Source organism: Oncorhynchus gorbuscha, linkage group LG14, assembly GCF_021184085.1.
Source record: "Oncorhynchus gorbuscha isolate QuinsamMale2020 ecotype Even-year linkage group LG14, OgorEven_v1.0, whole genome shotgun sequence".
In the NCBI taxonomy this organism is placed as follows: domain Eukaryota; kingdom Metazoa; phylum Chordata; class Actinopteri; order Salmoniformes; family Salmonidae; genus Oncorhynchus; species Oncorhynchus gorbuscha.
This window is the reverse complement of record NC_060186.1, coordinates 43887115-43906085: the sequence shown is the minus strand read 5'-3', so window position 1 is coordinate 43906085 and position 18971 is coordinate 43887115. Positions and strand designations below refer to the sequence as shown.

At 39.0% G+C, this 18971-nt stretch overlaps 1 protein-coding gene across 2 annotated transcripts; it reads right to left on the bottom strand.

Annotated features, from left to right (window-relative positions):
- Positions 1-1552: 1552 nt before the first annotated feature.
- lpar3 (lysophosphatidic acid receptor 3) lies at positions 1553-18680 on the bottom strand. Of its 2 annotated transcripts, none has more exons than XM_046298104.1 (3): positions 18274-18680; positions 16652-17406; positions 1553-4531 (listed from the first exon to the last, which is right to left on the bottom strand). In XM_046298104.1, the coding sequence occupies exons 2-3, from the start codon at positions 17391-17393 to the stop codon at positions 4191-4193; spliced, it is 1083 nt and encodes a 360-aa protein (XP_046154060.1). In that variant the 5' UTR covers positions 17394-17406; positions 18274-18680; the 3' UTR covers positions 1553-4190. The 2 variants fall into 2 exon arrangements, with proteins under 2 accessions (XP_046154060.1, XP_046154059.1); XM_046298103.1 differs by having other exon boundaries at positions 16652-17409; positions 18274-18679.
- Positions 18681-18971: the final 291 nt, after the last annotated feature.

The following is an 18971-nucleotide window of genomic DNA, read 5'->3' as shown; positions in this document are numbered from 1 at the left end:
TAACAACCCAGGGATCTACCACCTCTCAGACTTGCGTTCAATGAGAATGGAAGAGCTATAACGCAGATTTCTATGGTCCCGTGTGGCTCAGTTGGTAGAGCACGACGGGTTCAATTCCCACAGGGTACCAGTATAGAAAAAGTATGAAAATGTATGCACTACCTATTGTAAGTCGCTTTGGATAAGAGCTTCTGTTAAAATGTACACTGGGGTTGCCCAAAAAGTTAAATATTGCAGCTTTAATTTGCAATACAAGTGGACGGTAATAACAGTAAAGCAGTAGAAATGAGACCACTGGACGAAGTTTACAGTCCATGTCTGAGAGAATATAAATGCAGAACAGTGAGCAACAGTAACATTAGGTTTAGGGTGGGCTAGCTTTCCAATTAATTCAGGGTACGTTTTTGAGTAAGTCAAAGTTGTACACTCTTTTGAAAGAGGCAGTCTGAGACGTCCTATTTGAAGCCCAAATATATCATACCTTGACTAAAATTAAGACTTAATTTGCTTAATGATAATGTACCTTACACAACATGAAATGTCACCAACAGAAATGACAACAGACTGTGAAATAGCTGTTTGATGATGTAATCTTGCCATCAGTTGGCTTACGTTGAGTTTCAACCAATAAAGCGTGTTAGGTTCCCAGCAGTTCTCAGTCAGTCAAGCAAATCAGAGTTAAGGAACTAAATCAGAGTTAAGGAAATAAAATGTGTCTGAAATAGTAAACTGTTGAGAGCAGTTTATTTTATAAAGGTCAAATGTAACTCCTTTCTAACTGTCCAACGATTTTCTGTAGCACTTTAACAAATGACTTAATTGAACCCATAGCAACCAAGGGTCATCCATTAGTTCAGCAAAACAGAGTAAATCACCCTGAAGCACCTCTACTTGAGCACAAGCAATCTAGGGCAGTGTTTCTCCACCCATGCTACTCTATCTGGTGTTCAATAGGTAGACATTTTTTGAAATAGAGTGAAACAGGAAGGTGCTACCTGATAGTGTCAAATAAGAGCACACATTTTCGTGTTCTTATTGGACACGTTCAGTTAGATAGCACTTCCCCCATTTCAATCCATTTCAAAATGTTTTCTCCTTAATGAACACAACCAAGGTCCACTGTGAGTAAGCTGACATCACTATGTTTATTCAAATTGCATGCTGGTCACTGATACATCAAAGTTTGAGAAACACTGACTAAAAGGGACTTTTTGACCATGTGGGTTTGGAGAAAAACCTAGATAATGTTTATGAGGCACCAAACAGAAGAAAAAGATCTAGGCACAGTGAAACGGGGAGGAACTATCTGTACTTGTCCTATAAGATATGCTCATTGTTTTGCTACGGTGTGTCCTAAAGAACACTACCCTGTTGAGGCCACAGCACGCATACCTTTCCTGTTTTTAGCACCGCTCAACAACCCAGGCTCTGTAACCAAGAGGTCTCCTGTTTTTTTTGCGTTTATATCATTGGACGACAGAGTTATCACAGTGCTTTCATCATCCTGTTTACATGTACGACATTCCAACACGTCCGACTGAATCAAACAAAGTTAGAGGAAAAATTTGTTTTAATGAAGCTTTTCCTTTTACACAAAGAGTGGTTTAACCACATAAATAGTGTACAGCAGGTAAAGAGTTTCAATGACCCAGTAAATGATTAATCATTGGTCTCCTGTGGAAGGAAGGGGTGCTCCAGTCATATCCTTGTCAGTTGCCTGCAGGCATATCTACTGCAGGAATCCAGTGTGTCGCAATGTTTACAAGCCTGGGCCTTGCTCTCAGGTGAGCGAGCAGCTGTTTTGTCAACATGAGGCGGCGATCGCCATTACGAGTTGCATGAAAGGATGTGCAAAAATTCCACTGCGAAAGTAAAAAACATTTTTTGATGTTGACAGTGCTGCAGGCTTTTCTTTTTCTTCTCAGCTTGGACATTGACTGTGTGTTGATATACAGTGCCTTCATACGTATTCACACCCCTTGACTTTTTACACCTTTTATTGTGTTACAGCCTGAATTCGAAATGTATTACATCTAGAATTTTTTTTATACTGGCCTACACACAATACCCCAGAATGTCATAGTGGAATTATGTTTTTCAAAAATTTGACGAATGTATTAAAAAGGAAAAGCTGAAATGTTTTGATTCAATAAGTATTCAACCCCTTTGTTATGGCAAGCCTAAATAAGTTAAGGAGTAAACACACTTAACAAGTCACATAATAAGTTAAATGACGACCTCATCTCTGTACCCCACACATACAATAATCTGTAAGGTCCCTCAGTCGAGCAGTGAATATCAAAAACAGATTCAACCACAAAGACCAGGGAGGTTTTCCAATGCCTCACAAAGAAGAGCACCGATGAAAAAACAATGAAAAAAGCAGACATTGAATATCCCTTTGAGCATGATGAAGTAATTAATTATACTTTGGATGGTGTATCAATACACCCAGTTACTACAAAGATACAGACGTCTTTCACACAGTTGCCAGAGAGGAAGATAACCGCTCAGGGATTTCACCATGAGGCCAATTGTGAATTTGAAACATTTACAGAGTCTAATGGCTGTGATAGGAGAAAACTGAGGATGGATCAACAACATTGTAGTTACTCCACAACTAATTGATAGAGTGAAAAGAAGGAATCCTGTACAGAATAAAAAATAGTCCAAAACATGCATCCTGGCACTAAACCCATCACACTCATCTCTGGACCTCGATGCCAGTTGCACTGAATATTTAATTATTGCCCTCTAATAAGGGATTTATTTAGACCTGGGACACCAGGTAGGTGCAATTAATTATCAGGTAGAACAGAAAAACAGCAGACCCCGTAGGGTAAGAGTTGAATACCCCTGCACTAAAGCAATACTGCAAAACATGGTGAAGCAATACATTTTCTTTCCGATTACAAAGTGTTATGTTTTTGGGCTAATCCAATAGAACACATAACTGAGCACCACTCCACATATGTTCAAGCATAGTGGTGGCTGCATCATGTTATGGGTATGCTTGTAATCGGACTAGGGAGTGGAGCTAAGCACAGGCAAAATCCTAGTTTTGTTGCACAATCCAGGTGTGAGATTTACCCAGAAAAACTCACAGCTGTATTTGCAGCCAACGGTGATTCTAACTCTAATATATTGGTTTAGGGGGTTGAATACTTACCTAATGAAGATATATTAGTGATTTATTTTTCATTAACATTTTACAAATGATATAATTTTTCTTCCACTTTGACATGAGATTATTTTGTGTATACTGACAAAAAAATGACAATTCAATCCATTTTAATCCCAGTTTGTAACAAAACAAACAAAACAAAACAAAAGGTGTAAAATTCAAGGGGTGTGAATACATTCTGAAAGCACTGAACTCGTGTTTAATTTTTTTTGTGTGTAGATCATTGAAAAAGAAAGATTATGAAATTAACGTTAATGCCACTTTGTAACAACAACATTTGAAAAAAGTCAATGCACTGTACATGTAGTAGTGTTAAAGGGAGTGACAGATGTACTGATGATGCATCTGGCAAAAGAAATGGGGCTAGTGCTATCTATTCTAGTTCAGAGACACATACTTTCCTTCCATTAGAAAGGAATTTGTCAATTCATTAACACAACATCCAGGGATGTTAGCAGCCAAATAAAGTAGATTATGATTCCCTGGGTGTATCAAAAATAGGAACAATGAGAATTGAAAACCATCTTTAACCCCTAATAAGCCTAGTACTATAATACAATGATGTATTAAGAACAATGCTATTTCATCAAGTACAGTACTTTGTTTTCAAAATGAAATAAGGGCAAGATTAATACCCTGATGAAACAAATCCATGAGACTTAAAGGTTATACGGTGGAAAAAGCATCAGTTACTCTTTTCAAGATCTAAAAAAAAAGATTGAGGTAAAAACAGGAAATGTACCATTATACCACTGTCTACTTCATATCACAACATCTTTCTTCAGCCATTTGGATATACTGTAGTCGCCCACTTAATTTGCAGGCTAATATCCCATATTGGAATCCTCCACTAAGGCCCAGACCCAGTTTGAGCTGCCCTTTAAACCAGTCAGCTACACTGAAGACAACATTGGACCATAGAAGACCCATCTGTGTCTTTATATGTCTCTCTACATCCACTTGTAGAGACACTCCCACAACGGCCTTGCTTGCCTCAGGTCTTGGTTCAGGCCTTGAGCATCTCCTGGGCGTCCGAGCTCTTGGTGGTCTCCTTCTCCTCAGAGGTCTGCGGCGTGGTGCCCGTCTCCTGGGCTGAGCTGAGGGGCCGGGCGTTGGCCCTGGACGAGCGCTGGCGCCGGGTGCCATTGCCCACGCAGCGAAGCAGGTTCTTGAAGGTGGTCCACATCTCGTCATCCTTGTAGGAGTAGATGACAGGGTTCATGACCGAGTTGAGTACTGCCAGCAGGAGGAGCCAGCGCTTAAAGAGCATCACCTCGCACTGTTGGCAATGGAGGCCGTCTAGCAGCAGCACCACCAGGCCCGGCGTCCAGCAGATCACAAATGCCCCTGTAATGAAAGACAATATTAAAGATGATAAAATATATTATATTATTTCAAAATATTTTTGATATATCCAAAAGCATTAGAGATTAGATCAATAGATCAGAGATTATTAGAAATATAATATATACTATTTGCCAGAGTCACACTGGACTTATTACACAACTCTCCTTCCCTGGCAATAGATAACAGTAAAACTCCAGCCAACAGGTTTATTAAGGTCAAAAGTTGTTGATATCTTTATCATCATTAGAGATGAGATTATTAGAAATATTAGAGACATCTCCAATGTTATTACAGATTATTTTATCAAACCTAATGTAATGGTAAATCTAAGCGCTGGCAGTAAGCGCTACAGGTCCCTGGGTGGGTCAGAAATATTAGTGCTATTTTCACAGCAGTTATTATGAGCGCAAAAGCTGGTGGTGGCACGAAAGGGATGGGTTTTGATGCATAAACAAGTTGTAGGTGTGACCAGGGCTTGGACAGTCACTGGCCAATCAAGGCATTCCATGGCTTAATATTGCATGTGTTAGTCTTTTTGTTGTCATCAACTCCAATTCGGCTGTATTATCAATTGTGGATTGATAATACAGTTTAGGAAATAAGAGTAAGATTAAAGTATTAAGTATTAAATAGCATGGGCTACAGTAACAAGTGATAGCAACAGTAGAAAAAAACACATCCAATACAGCTCAATATGTTTTGAGTGTTGACAGTCAGCATTGTTGTAATTGGATTCAAAGATTATTGGCCTTTAAGCACTGCGCTAAATTGTATTGTATGTTCTCAAGAAGCAAGATATAGCCTAGAGACCTACTGTTGATATGGTGTTATAGGACTGAAAATGTGAATAGCCTGTGTTTGGAGGAGCGCACCTTTGGTAACCAAACAAGAGGCACTGGGGATAGATCCAAACAGAATGGAGTATGCTCTGCAGGTAGGCCTATATGAATTGAGAATAATGCAAACTCATGAAAGCCTCATGGGTAGACCATTTAGAAACCTTTTTATGGATAGGCTACTTGGCTAATGCATTCCAGGATAAGAAAGACACCAAACGCATTGCTGTCAAACAAGCTTTTGTTTGAGTAGGGTAAGGGTACCCTACTAAGGGCTTGTTTTTTTTATCAAACTAAATGGAAAACAAGCTATTGTTACAGGAAAATAACTTATATTTTTCTAAATTCAAGTGTCACCGGATTATTTCATCTGTCGTTCCATGATGGGCATATAGCCTACATATGGAGTTTTTTTTAATGCATATCCAAAATAATAACAGCAGCTCGCTAAAATGATGTAATAGCCTACATAGCTGTCCACTCACTGTTTTGCTGCTGTGAAGATTCTATTTTAATAAAGCTTTGGCGATTAACTCCAGATGAAAATAGAGCCCTAGATATATTAGAGATATCTCTTTTGGAGATCTGTTTACTTTATTTCAACAGGTCAGGTAACTGAAAAATCATTCTCATTCAGTGTCAGCTATGACTGAAACATAATCGTTCTGTGTGAAATGGTCACTGTAAACAGGAGCCATACCATTTATTTTTATTTTGATTGGTTGGACTTGAGCAACAGCTTATCATACTGAAGACGGCTGTTGAACTTGGGTGCAGAGATTGAAAGAGATAATTAATGCTTGATTCAAGTTAGAAAAGAGGCAATGAGGGATAGGATGCTACACCACCTCAACCTCTAGGTGTGTCCCAATAATATCTCCTTTCTCCTGAGGTGTGCACTCATTCACTACTTCTCACAAATCTAAAAGTATTAGAGTGGTGGAGGCACGGGCTAGTGGATGTTTCTACCATATTTCTTATACCAGTCATTTTATATTCAAATCACTGAAGGGAAGTGAACAAGTGCACACTTTGGGAAGAATGAGAGATAATTGAGAGACTGCTTCTGTCACTACACTGGAGACAAAAGCAATAGCTTCCTAAGTTATGATGGCTTGCCAATGAATACCGTCTGAGGAAAGCAGGTATAAGTTAGAGGAACACCGACGGACCAAAGACTCTAGAGGGAAGAACATTATAATGTTCAATCTTTGTGTCTCAGACACTACACTCAATGTTTGTCTGAATTTTCATTCGACGTGAAATCCCAACCAGTATCTAGGCTAGTCACCGACAGCAGAGCGTGTTGCGACAAGATTAAGGGATTTCAGAGAGCTTTTCTTGGACATGTAGCAGCTTGTCCGTCCTGCCAATACCTCTCCAGAACCCTGCTTCAGCGCAGTAGAACAAAAACAACAATTGTGTTCTCCACAAGAGAGAAGAGAGGGAGGGAGGGAATATGAACCACACCTTCTCTCTCAAAAATACAAGGTCACCAACTAAAACACAAGGAGCAGGCAGAAAGAAATGGTGGGGTTCCGTGGGTGTTTCATATGAAATGTTAAAAAAAAAACAAAAAAAACATCTGGGTTGGGAAGCGGGCATGTTTCTAGCACATGTGAGCTTTCAGTTGAGCAGCATTCATTAACCTCTGAAATATATGGCAGGTTATACATCAAGGGAAGCAGAATGAGTCAAGATTTTTCTCTGCAGTTCTGTTTGCTTCAGTCTAAATCCATAAATGGTCCCACATATTACAGTGAAATGGCTATCATGAATGTTAGCCTTCTTCCTTTCCACAGAAACACAAGAATGATGAATCAAAGCATAGGGGTTGAGCTTATGCACGTGTGCCTAAATAGCTACCATCAAGCACAATCAGGTCCCAATCTCTGTGTGATTTTTTTTAGATGATTTTACAGCTACCTGTATGGGGGTCTTCTTCTAACCTAATGCTCCTCAAAATCTTTAGTCAAATATCACATATTGTGTATGCCACCTGGCTAGCTGTTTTTTTATCTGTCATGAGAGATGACTGTAACCATAACAGTGTAAAAAACACTTTATAGCGTCCAATGCAGCCATTTTGATCTCAATATCAAATCATTTCTGGGTAACAATTAAGTACCTCACTGTGATTGTTTTAAATTAAAATGGTCAAAAAGAAATAACAGTAAAACTCCAGCAAACATGTTTAACAAGGTCAAAGGTGATGCCAAATCTCCCTGCATTCTCCTTCCACCATTTCCTAAATGATAGATGTTAGTGATATTGGAGATATACAGTGCCTTAAACAAGTATTCACACCTCTTGACGTTTTTGTTGTTGTGTTACAGCCTGAATTTAAAATGGCTTACATTTAGATTTGTTGTCACTGGCATATACACAATATCCCATAATGTCAAAGGGAATTATGTTTCTTTAAAAAAAAATTATACAAATTAATAAAAAAAAGTGGAGTCAATAAGTATTCAACTCCTTTGTTATGGCATGCCTAAATACATTCAGGAGTAAAAATGTGCTTAACAAGTCACATAATACGTTACATGGACTATGTGCAACAATAACATGATTTTTTAATGACTACCTCGTCTCTGTACACATAAAACTATCTGTAAGGTTCCTCAGTTGAGCACTGAATTTCAAACACAGATTCAACCACAAAGACCAGGGAAGTTTTGCAATGCCTCGCAAAGGAGAGCACATATGGTGCATATAGAGAGTATTGAATACTAATGTAAATGAGAAATTTCTGTATTTCATATTCAATACATTTGCAAAAACAAAAATACAAAAACATGCTTTCACTTTGTCATCGGTGAGAATAAAAATGTAAAAAAACATTTTGAATTCAAGCTGTAACACAACAAATATGGAATAAGTTCAGGGGTATGAATACTTTATGAAGGCACTGTATCTCTTCGAGATGAATTTACTTTATTTCAAAAGGTCAGTTTTTACACACTTCATATGTATTTACTGTATGGTAGTCAAGGCTCATCCTATATAACTATTGCTATACACACCTTTCCTATTCATATACCGTTCATATTTTATATTTGAGATTTGTCAAAGTAGCCACCCTTTGCCTTGACAGCCTTGCACACTCTTTGCATTCTCTCAACCAGCTTCATGGGGTAGTCACAAGTGTGCCTTGTTAAAAGTTAATTTGTGGTATTTCTTTCCTTCTTAATGTGTTTGAGCCAATCAGTTGTGTTGTGACAAGGTAGGGATGGTATACAGAAGACAGCCCAATTTGTTAAAAGATCAAGTCCATATGACGGCAAGAACAACTCAAATAAGCAAATGACAGTTCATCACAGTTCATCATTATATACTGACATGAAGGTCAGTATATCCGGAAAATGTCAATAACTTCAAAAGTTTTTTTCAAGTGTAGTCGCAAAAACCATCAAGCGCTATGATGTAACTGGCTCTCATGAGGACCGCCACAGGAAAGAAAGACCCAGAGTTACCTCTGCTGCAGAGGATAAGTTCATTAGAGTTACCAGCCTCAGAAATTGCAGCCCAAATAAATGCTTCAAAGAGTACTTCAACTAACAGATACATCTCAACATCAACTTTTCAGAGGAGACTGTGTGAATCAGGCCTTCATGTTCGAATTGCTGCAAAGAAACCACTACTAAAGGACACCAATAAAAATAAGATACTTGCTCGGGCCAAGAAACACAAGCAATGGACATTAGATCGGCGGAAATCTGTCCAAAGTTGGGATTTTTGTATCCAACCGCCGTGTCTTTCTAAAATGCACAGTAGGTGAACGGATGATCTCTGCATGTGTGGTTCACACCGTGAAGCATGGAGGAGGTGGTGTGGGGGTGCTTTGCTGGTGACACTGTCAGTGATTTATTTAGAATTCTTGGCATACTTAACCAGAACGGCTACCACAGAATTCTGCAGCGATATGCCATCCCATCTGGTTTGCGCATAGTGGGACTATAATTTGTTTTTCAACAGGACAATGACCCACAACACACCTCCAGGCTGTGTAAGGAATATTTTAACAAGAAGGAGAGTGATGGAGTGCTGCATCAGATGACCTGGCCTCTACAATCACCTGACCTCAACCCAATTGAGATGGTTTGGAATGAGTTGGACCGCAGAGTGAAAGAAAAGCAGCCAACAAGTGCTCAGCATATGTGGGAACTCTTTCAAGACTGTTGGAAAAGCATTCCTCATGAAGCTGGTTGGGAGAATGCCAAGAGTCAGTCTACTTGAACATGACACAATTCATTTTTCCAACAATTGTTTACAGACAGATTATTTTACTTATAATTCACTGTATCACTATTCCAGGGGGTCAGAAGTTTACATATACTAAGTTGACTCTCTCTTTAAACAGCTTGGAAAATTCCAGAAAAGTCTGTCATGGTTTTAGAAGCTTCCGATAGGCTAATTGACAAAATTTGAGTCAATTGGAGGTGTACTTCTGGATGTATTTCAAGGCCTACCTTCAAACTCAGTGCCTCTTTGCTTGACATCATGGCCGAAGGCTTGCAAGCCGAAGAACACCATCCCTACCCTACCGTGAAGCACGGGGGTGGCAACATCATGTTGTGGGGCTGCTTTGCTGCAGGAGGGACTGGTGCACTTCACAAAATAGATGGCATCATGAGGTATGAAAGTTATGTTGATATATTGAAACAACATCTCAAGACATCAGTCAGGAAGTTAAAGCTTGGTCGCAAAAGGGTCTTCCAAATGGACAATGACCACAAGCATACTTCTAAAGGTGTTGCAAACTGGCTGAAGGACAACAAAGTCAAGGTTTTGGAGTGGCCATCACAAAGCCCTGACCTCAATCCTAGATAAAATGTATTGGCAGAACTGAAAAATCATGTGTGAGCAAGGAGGCCTACAAACCTGACTCAGTTACACCAGCTCTGTCAGGAAGAATGGGCCAACATTATCCCAACTTATTGTGGAAAGGTTGTGGAAGGCTACCCTAAATATTTGACCCAAGTTAAACAATTTAAAGACAATGCTACCAAATACTACCTGATTGTATGTAAAATTCTCTGACCCACTGGGAATGTGATGAAATAAATAAAAGCTGAAATAAATAATTCTCTCTACTATTATTCTGACATTTCACATTCTTAAAATAAAGTGGTGATCCTAACTGACCTAAAACAGGGATTTCTTTTACGAGGATTGAATATCAGGAACTGTGAAAAACTGAGTTTAAATGTATTTGACTAAGGTGTGTGTAAACTTCTGGCTTCAACTGCATATATATAGTGCATTTGAAATTATTAAGACCACTTGAATTTTTCCACATTTTGTTACGTTAGTCTTTTTCTAATTGTTTATGGCAATTAACCGAAAGGTATGGCAATTAACCGAAAGGTTGCTGGATCGAATCCCCGAGCTGACAAGGTAAGAATCTTTCGTTCTGCCCCTGAACAAGGCAGTTAACCCACTGTTATTTTTGACTTAAAATTGTCTTGAAGACAAATGGCAAAACCTAAATTGTTCTTTAGCAATGATCAAGATCCAATTAGACAGAACTTGCAGAATTTTGAAAGAAATTATGGGCAAATGTTGCACAATCCAGGTGTGGAAAGCTCTTACAGAGTTAACCAGAAAGACTCACAGCTGTAATTTCTGCCAAAGGTGATTCTAACATTCATTGACTCAGGGGGTTGAATACTTATCTAATCAAGATATATTAGCACATTGTTCCCCCCAAATATTTTACACTTTGACATTACAGAGTATTTTGTGTAGATCATTGACAAAAATGACAATTTAATCCCACTTTGTAACAACAAAATGTGGAAAACGTAAAGGGTTGTGAATACTTTCTGAAGGTACTGTATGTATGAATTGATATCTAGACGGTTATCAATATAAGTTATTTATTGTATAGGCTGCTATCCTACTTGAAATAAAATAATGTGGGTGATTTTTTTTGTTTGTTGTCAAGTTAGCTATTGCCGGTGATACAACTGTGGTACATCTGCCCAGTAGGAAGCACCTGGCGTAGCGGTCTAAGGCACTGCATCTCAGTGCTAGCCGTGTCACTACAGATCCTGGTTCAATCCCAGGCTGTATCACAACCGGCCGTGATCGGGAGTCCCATAGGGCAGCGCACAATTGGCCCAGCATTGTCCTGGTTAGGGGAGGGTTTGTCCGGGGTAGGCCGTCATTGTAAAATAAAAAAAAATTCTTAACCTCTCTAGGATAGGGGACACTAGCGTCCCACTTGGCCAAAACCAGGGAAATACAGATTCATGCAAATTCAAATAAAATGATATAAAAATCTGTCTTTTATTAAATCACACATGTAAGATACTAAATTAAAGCTACACTCGTTGTGAATCCAGCCAGCATGTCATATTTTAAAAAGGCTTTTCGGCGAAAGCTATTATCTGATGATAGCTGATGATATCTGATGATAGCACAACAGTAAACAAAGAGAGTAGCATATTTCAACCCTGCAGGTGCTACACAAAACGCAGAAATAAAATATAAATCATGCCTTACCTTTGATGAGCTTCTTTTGTTGGCACTCCAATATGTCCCAAAAACATCACAATTGGTCCTTTTGTTCGATTAATTCCGTCCTTTATATTGAAATAGTCCATTTATTTGGTGCGTTTGATCCAGAAAAAAAGCTTCCAATTTGCGCAACGTCACTACAAAATATCTCAAACGTTAACTGTAAACTTTGCCAAAACATTTCAAAGTACTTTTGTAATACAACTTTAGGTATTTCTAAACGTTAATAATCGATCAAATTGAAGACGGGTCTATCTGTGTTCAATACAGGAAGACAACAAACCAACGCTACTTTTCAAGTCTTGCGCAACTCTCAACAGTGTTACCCAGTTCCAAGATGGCCGTGCTTCTTCATTTCACAAAGGAATAACCTCAACCATTTTCCAAAGATTGGTGACATCCAGTGGAAACGGTAGGAACTGCAAACAAGTGCCTTATAAATATAGTTCCCTAATGAAAACACATTGAATAGACAGTGACCTCCAAAAAAAAATCTGAATGGTTAGTCCTCGGGGTTTTGCCTGCTACGTAAGTTCTGTTATACTCACAGACATGATTCAAACAGTTTTAGAAACTTCAGATTGAAAATGCTGTCCCCTATACCTTAAGAAGTTTTAACTGACTTGCCTCGTTAAATAACAATAAATAAAGGTCGGCAGGCACGTCAATACAACGTCCAAGTCCAATCAGCCATGCAAAACGCCCTTGAGTGGCAACAAATAGTATGCCCAGTTTGCGGATTTGCTTTCGTACACCCACTCTTTTCAACACACCCACCCGCCCCTGGGGCCTCATTTATAAACGTTGTGTACAAAATATACTCCAAAACATGCATGCATCAGTTTTCAGGCAAAAGTTGGCATTCATAACCAAACTTGATGTGAGAATTTGTTTAGCTACCTGCAAACTTTAGTTCCCGCAAAAGTTCAGACCATGCATAAACAGTTTCTAGTGGTCGAACTATTGCAATACAAGCAGGCAAGTCGCCTAGTTTTTTGTGCAAATTAGGGATATGATGACACACTTATTCATAACAAAAGGTAAATATAATAACAAGATGCAATCATTTGCCGTTAGTGAGAAGATAAAATATTGTTTTTTGCATCTTTGCGTCTTTGAAATAGTTAGAAATAGGCATATATTTCCTACTTAATTTCCATGACAGAATACATTCATCACCCTTACTGATTGTGATGGCTTCATATTTTCAAAGTAGCCTTAGGCCTACAATGTCCCATCTCTCATTTCATTGGACCCACTTTACAGTTGTAAATATTTTAACAATTTAAAGTATTTTTCTCTATGCGAACAGACCTTTTCCATTTAGTTTTTTTAGGCTACTGTACTTCTGAATAGACTACTGTCATTTCAAATGTCTAAAGTAAACAATATTACATTTATAAACATAATAGGCCTACAAAATACATATTTTTTTATAACCATTGCAGAATAAATTCCTCACCACCTTTTCTGACATTGATGGGTTCATATTCCTGAAGAAGCTTTAGCCTACAACAAATTGCCTTGTGCATCTCTCTTTGAATTGTGCCTACTGCCTAAAATACTTGAAATAATAGCCTCTCTATCCGAATGGGAGCGTGGTTTATAATATACAGTATATCTTTTGTAATATACAGTATATAATATACAGTTTTTTTATAATATACAGTATATATTTTATAATATACAGTTGATCTTTTGCTTTGAAGTGTGTAGGCTACCACTACAAGTAGGCCTACTGTTTTTTTATTATTCGTTTTTATACAGTAGACATACTAACAAGACAATGTTTCAGAATTCGCAGGCAGTGCAGCATATTTAGGTTCAGGGAAAAAGTAAATGGAATTCATTATTGAAATCAAACCATCTGTTTTCAGGTCCGCAATAGTTTTTTTCTTTCAGAAACTGTCAGATATAGCATATGTCCCTGTAAAAGTTTTAAACATTCTGCCAACACCTGCAGACATTTTTATCAATTTCACAATTGCTAGTTCCTTTAGAAACTGCGTTGGCCTAATTCCAATACTTCCAAAGTATACAGCAAATAAGGGCATTATTGTCACCATAAAAGGTGAATGATGGGCGTTTTTCAGGTGGAGTTTTCACCATGGATCTGATTGATTGCAGGAAACATGCTTATTTATTATTGAAGTTTATAGCCATCAATATTTTTGTACGTGCGCACACAATATTTAGTGTGAAATGTATACAGCGGTTATAAATGAGGCCCCAGAAAAAGTCTGGACAGGTTTATCCAGTCACTAATTCAGTGTTAGTCAACACAAAAGAACATATTTCTATTCACCTGAAACATGAGCTAACAAGAGCTGTTTTCTTCCTCGTACAGCCCCAGTAATATGCTTGAGTACTTGTTTCTTACCTCCAATACCTTTCCTCACTTTCTCTCATACTTCTCCCATGTTCTTAACTTTGTCACACAGTATAATGCTTTCACATGAACATTTTAGGCATATTTAGAAGCTTGTTATGTTTTTTTCTACCAGTTTGCCGCCTACTGTATTCCCAACTGAGATACTGACAATAGAGTTTTTATTTTTCAATCTTGAGTTGACTTTCTGCATCACAATGTTATCGAACAACAACTCACAGATGGAATGTGGAGAATTGCATCAATTCTTCCAAATTGCTCTAGGATAGAGACAATTGTATCATGACAAAAGTGATTGGGTAACACACAACGTCAAATGACCCATGCCTATAATGTGGGAAAATTCCAGCAGGCTCAAAATAATACAATGAGACACCCTCCCTAGCGTCTCGAGTCTTTCACCTCAGAATAACGTAACGGTAGGCTTGACTTGAAACTTGAAGACATAAGAGCACAACAGCTAGTTTAATGGGGACAAATGCATCTGAAAGCAATTGCACGCTGCCTGTAAAAAACCCTGAAAGTATAGGTTCTTTTTGGGGGTTCTTCTGAGAAAGCCGCAGACCGTGCAGTCTTGGGCGGTTTTGGCTGAGATGCCTGGCAGCCTAACCAGTGTGTGACTGTGTGTGTCCTTGTGCGAGAGATAATTACATAGAGCAGTCTTGAAGACACTCTGTACAGAGAGCGAGGCAGCTTCCTCCACGCCTATCTGGGGGGCGATTCATCTGGCAGGAGGACATCACATAAGAAAACACTCCTTCTAGCACAACATAGAGCTGTAAATATGCTATCTGGAACATACAAAAAGTTGATGTTTAGAAGATTCAGCAGCACCTACTGGCTGAGTTGATAACAATCAAACTCGTCTGACCTGTACTGAGGAGCCATGCTAAGGAGAGGGTGGCTGTGCTCAACTATTGTCTTAAGTGCAACATATCCTGTTCCGACACACCTACAAGCAGAAGCCCGCATTATCTTATCTGGGATGTTCATGCTCATGTGCAAATGTGTATGTTTAGGACCGCACAAAGTTATGGTATGTTTGCTATTCACACACATGTTGAAAACAAGCCCTTGTAGACTGATCTGCACACTTTTTTTTACCTTCATTTATGCAGGAATTTGAAGTCATTCAGTTCAGAATATATTTTTTACAGGGGAGACCTGGGCCCTGATTCCCAAGAGCATCTTAAGGCTAAGTTCATTGTTGGACCCTTCGTAGGAGCTTTGTTAACAGCTAATTGCATCGTTAGATGCTTTTTGCCCTCCCGCGTCACTTTATAGAGAACATCTCCGCTATATATGTATATCGTTGTATATCATTGTATTTTACATTTGTGTGACTGGTCTTGTCTATCAGTGTATTGGTGTTTTGTTACTTGTTGTGTTTTATGCTTTTGTGTGGACCCCTGGAAGAATATATGCTGCTTCGGCAAAAGCTATTGGGGGTCCGAATAAACAAAACTAAACTTAGAATCAAGATGTTTGTCCATCTGTCTGTGACCACCGATAACTACAAAAACAAAGTTGTGAATGTCTTTGCAATTGTTACAAACAAGCAAAGGATAAAAATACGCTTGAAATTAAAACTGAGATCACTGCATTAAAAGATAAATACAGTATAGGCTACTAACCATGTTAGTTGAAATTACTTTTCTTTGTTAGTGATTTAGACATGTGCACAGATGAGTGATCCTAAGTGGAGAACCATGTTATTAAGCGGAGACAGATCAGAGCTGATAATATGCTTCTGTGCTGAATAAAGTGCTAAGCAACTGCAGCCCAAGTTGAAGACGCAAAACTGCACAGCAAACTTTGAGGTTCATGGTACAACCGTCCACTTTTTAAACCAACACCCAGGTCAAACAAAGATTACTTTAAAAAATGATGTCAATATCAGTCAAATTATATCACTATGTGGGATATATTAAAGTGTTTTTTTAAAGGCCTTGACCATAACATTTTGCTCAAACCTCAATTGAGTTAATTTAATCAGGATTTTCCCCACTATCTTGGAAATGTAAATTACAATCCACTGCTGTCAGCAACAATGCTTTCCCTACCTTTCTCCACACTCAACTAGCTAAATAACCTTTGAGACAAGCTTGTGAGTGTGTCTAACTGCTTATGAGGAAAGTCCTTTAAGAACCAATGAAATGATCAAATGTTCTGCTACTTAAGAGCACAGAGTACTAGTGCTACTCAGACATTAGGAAGGACTACATTTCCAAACAGTGAAATTCTGATGGGTCCAATCAAGGACTTTTTAAAAAATGTAGTCCTTCATAAAGGGCTCAGTACTACTCAGAAAAACATTTGAAGTTCGCACATTGACACAATGTGAGAGGAATCCGATGGCCTCAAGCCTACCTAACACAGTCATGACTGTCTTGATGAGCTTGATGGGTGTCCTCTTGCGGTTGATGGAGCCGCTGGTGTGCGGGCTGAGCACCGCCGTTTTCCTCTTGACGTAGGTGTAAATCCGCAGGTAGATGGACACCATGACCAGGAACAAAACCAGGTTGGACACGGACCAGAAAATCACATAGCTCCGGCTGAAGATGGGCGCCAGCTGGGAGCAGTCCTGAAGGTTGCAGATGCAGTTCCACCCCAGGCTGGGCACGGTGCCCATGAAGATAGAAATGGCCCACACCAGCACGATGAGCAGGGTCACCCGCCGCTTGGTCAAGTTACTGTGGACCTTCCAGTTCATCACTGAGATGTAGCGCTCCAAGGCGATCACTAGCAAGTTCGCCAGAGAGGCTGAAAGACTGGTGTCCAGAAGCCCTTGACGAATGAAATAGCCCCTCACGGTCAGTTTCCTGGACACCGTCCCGGTGTTGAACATGAGGTATACGTAGGCTATTCCAGCGAGGAAGTCTGAAGCGGCCAGGTTGGCAAGGAGATAGTAGAACGGGTAGTGGAACCTCTTGTTGGTGATGATGGCGGCAATGACCATGGCGTTGGACACCAGGATAAAGCAGCAGAAGAGGGAGCCTACAACTTGGACCAGAATGAGCTGTGTGGAGTTCCAGTCGTCTTTGGTCTGGTTGCTGTTGTTGTAGAAGAAGCTCATTGGCTCATCATGGTAGCATTTGTTCTGGCTGGCCATCTTGAGTGAAAGGCTGCTGATGAGAGTTGACAAGAGATATAAAGAGAGAAAAAAATAAGCATTATTTATTGGTTTCTCTTTAACATTCTAACAAATATCAACCTTTTGGAGTCCATGGTAGGTCTACACAGCATAACTATATGGGCTAATTTAGTGCAAGGACGGTAATGAGAACTCCAGACCAAAAATTCGAATAAACCCATTATTTGTACCGTGCCAATTTTCCCAAGGCCAAATAACTCCTGAACTGAGAAAGATTAAATTACCCAACTTTAAAGGGCAATCAACATGTCAAACACCCATTTTACTGGAAACAGCTGCATAAATCACTGGTTAATCACACATTTTCTCATTACAGAGGTATAGTGAGATAAGGATAAAGACATTCTGAGCTTCAACTATGAAGATATTTTCCAACAGTATAGGCTATGGACTCTGCCAAAACCAATTAGGTATGACTTTTACAGATATCATAGATACAATCTCTTCCATATAACAATTTACAGGAACAGACCTTATTCCCATGATTTTCTAATGACTATGTATCATGCAATTTGTGAAACAACCTATTTTAGTATGACAGGAAGCTTCAGAATAAAATACCAAAGTACAATCAATGGAGAGAAATGTTTTGCCATGTAATTCAACGTTCCTATGGAATGTCTAGTTATTTATAAAAATAATAAAAATAGTGTAGCCATAAATGATTCGTCTTTCAACACTTAAAATGTAGACCTCTATGGTTACGATAAGGAATTTCCAAATGCAAAAAAAGTCGTATTATTTGCGGTTGAAAGACAGTAATAGATCATCTTATAGATCATGCCGGAAATGATATGCAAATGTACGCTAAACATAACATTTAAGAAAACTGACTTACCATGTGAAGTTTACCTGTGCAAATATTTTATATCGAATCCTTTGCGTAAACGGAATTTCTCATTCGTTCTGCTACTCATTTCATGAATGTCCTCCTTCATTCTACCGGGGCAACTTTACAGGAGAAGGTGACAGCCGTGAGTGAAGGGAATGAGGGAGAAATGTTTGAGGCAAGAGTAGTCTGACGTAGAGGGTGTGTGACACAGCACAGCTTCTCATATCTCGACTCCACTGGCTGCAGTAAAAATAATTCCTTTCTATGTGCGTCGTTCACCACATGGGGCCATGAGCTAAAACAATTCTCCTACATGCCTATGTTAGAAAATTATATTCAATGGTGAAGGTCTGGGTTAAAAAAGTATACGTTAAAAAAGACGAATAAAAAATCCATAGCTAGAATACCTGTTGGTGGTTGGTTTAGTTAGTGTATTCACACAACCTCAAAACCATCCAGAGGAGATCTACATTCCAGCAGGAAAAACACTGAATAGATTACACATCAGTAATAGAGTCTTACGTATAAACACCACCCCCACCTCAGGGCAAATGCCACTGCCAAATTCTAACCAGCCTCTCATGAGGCAATACAACCACTAAAACAACAGTCATAAGAATAAGGAAATAAGATAAAGGTAATTTAAGGTTGGTATTTTACTTCAACATCGTGTATTATGTCTATTTCACTACAGACCACCTAAG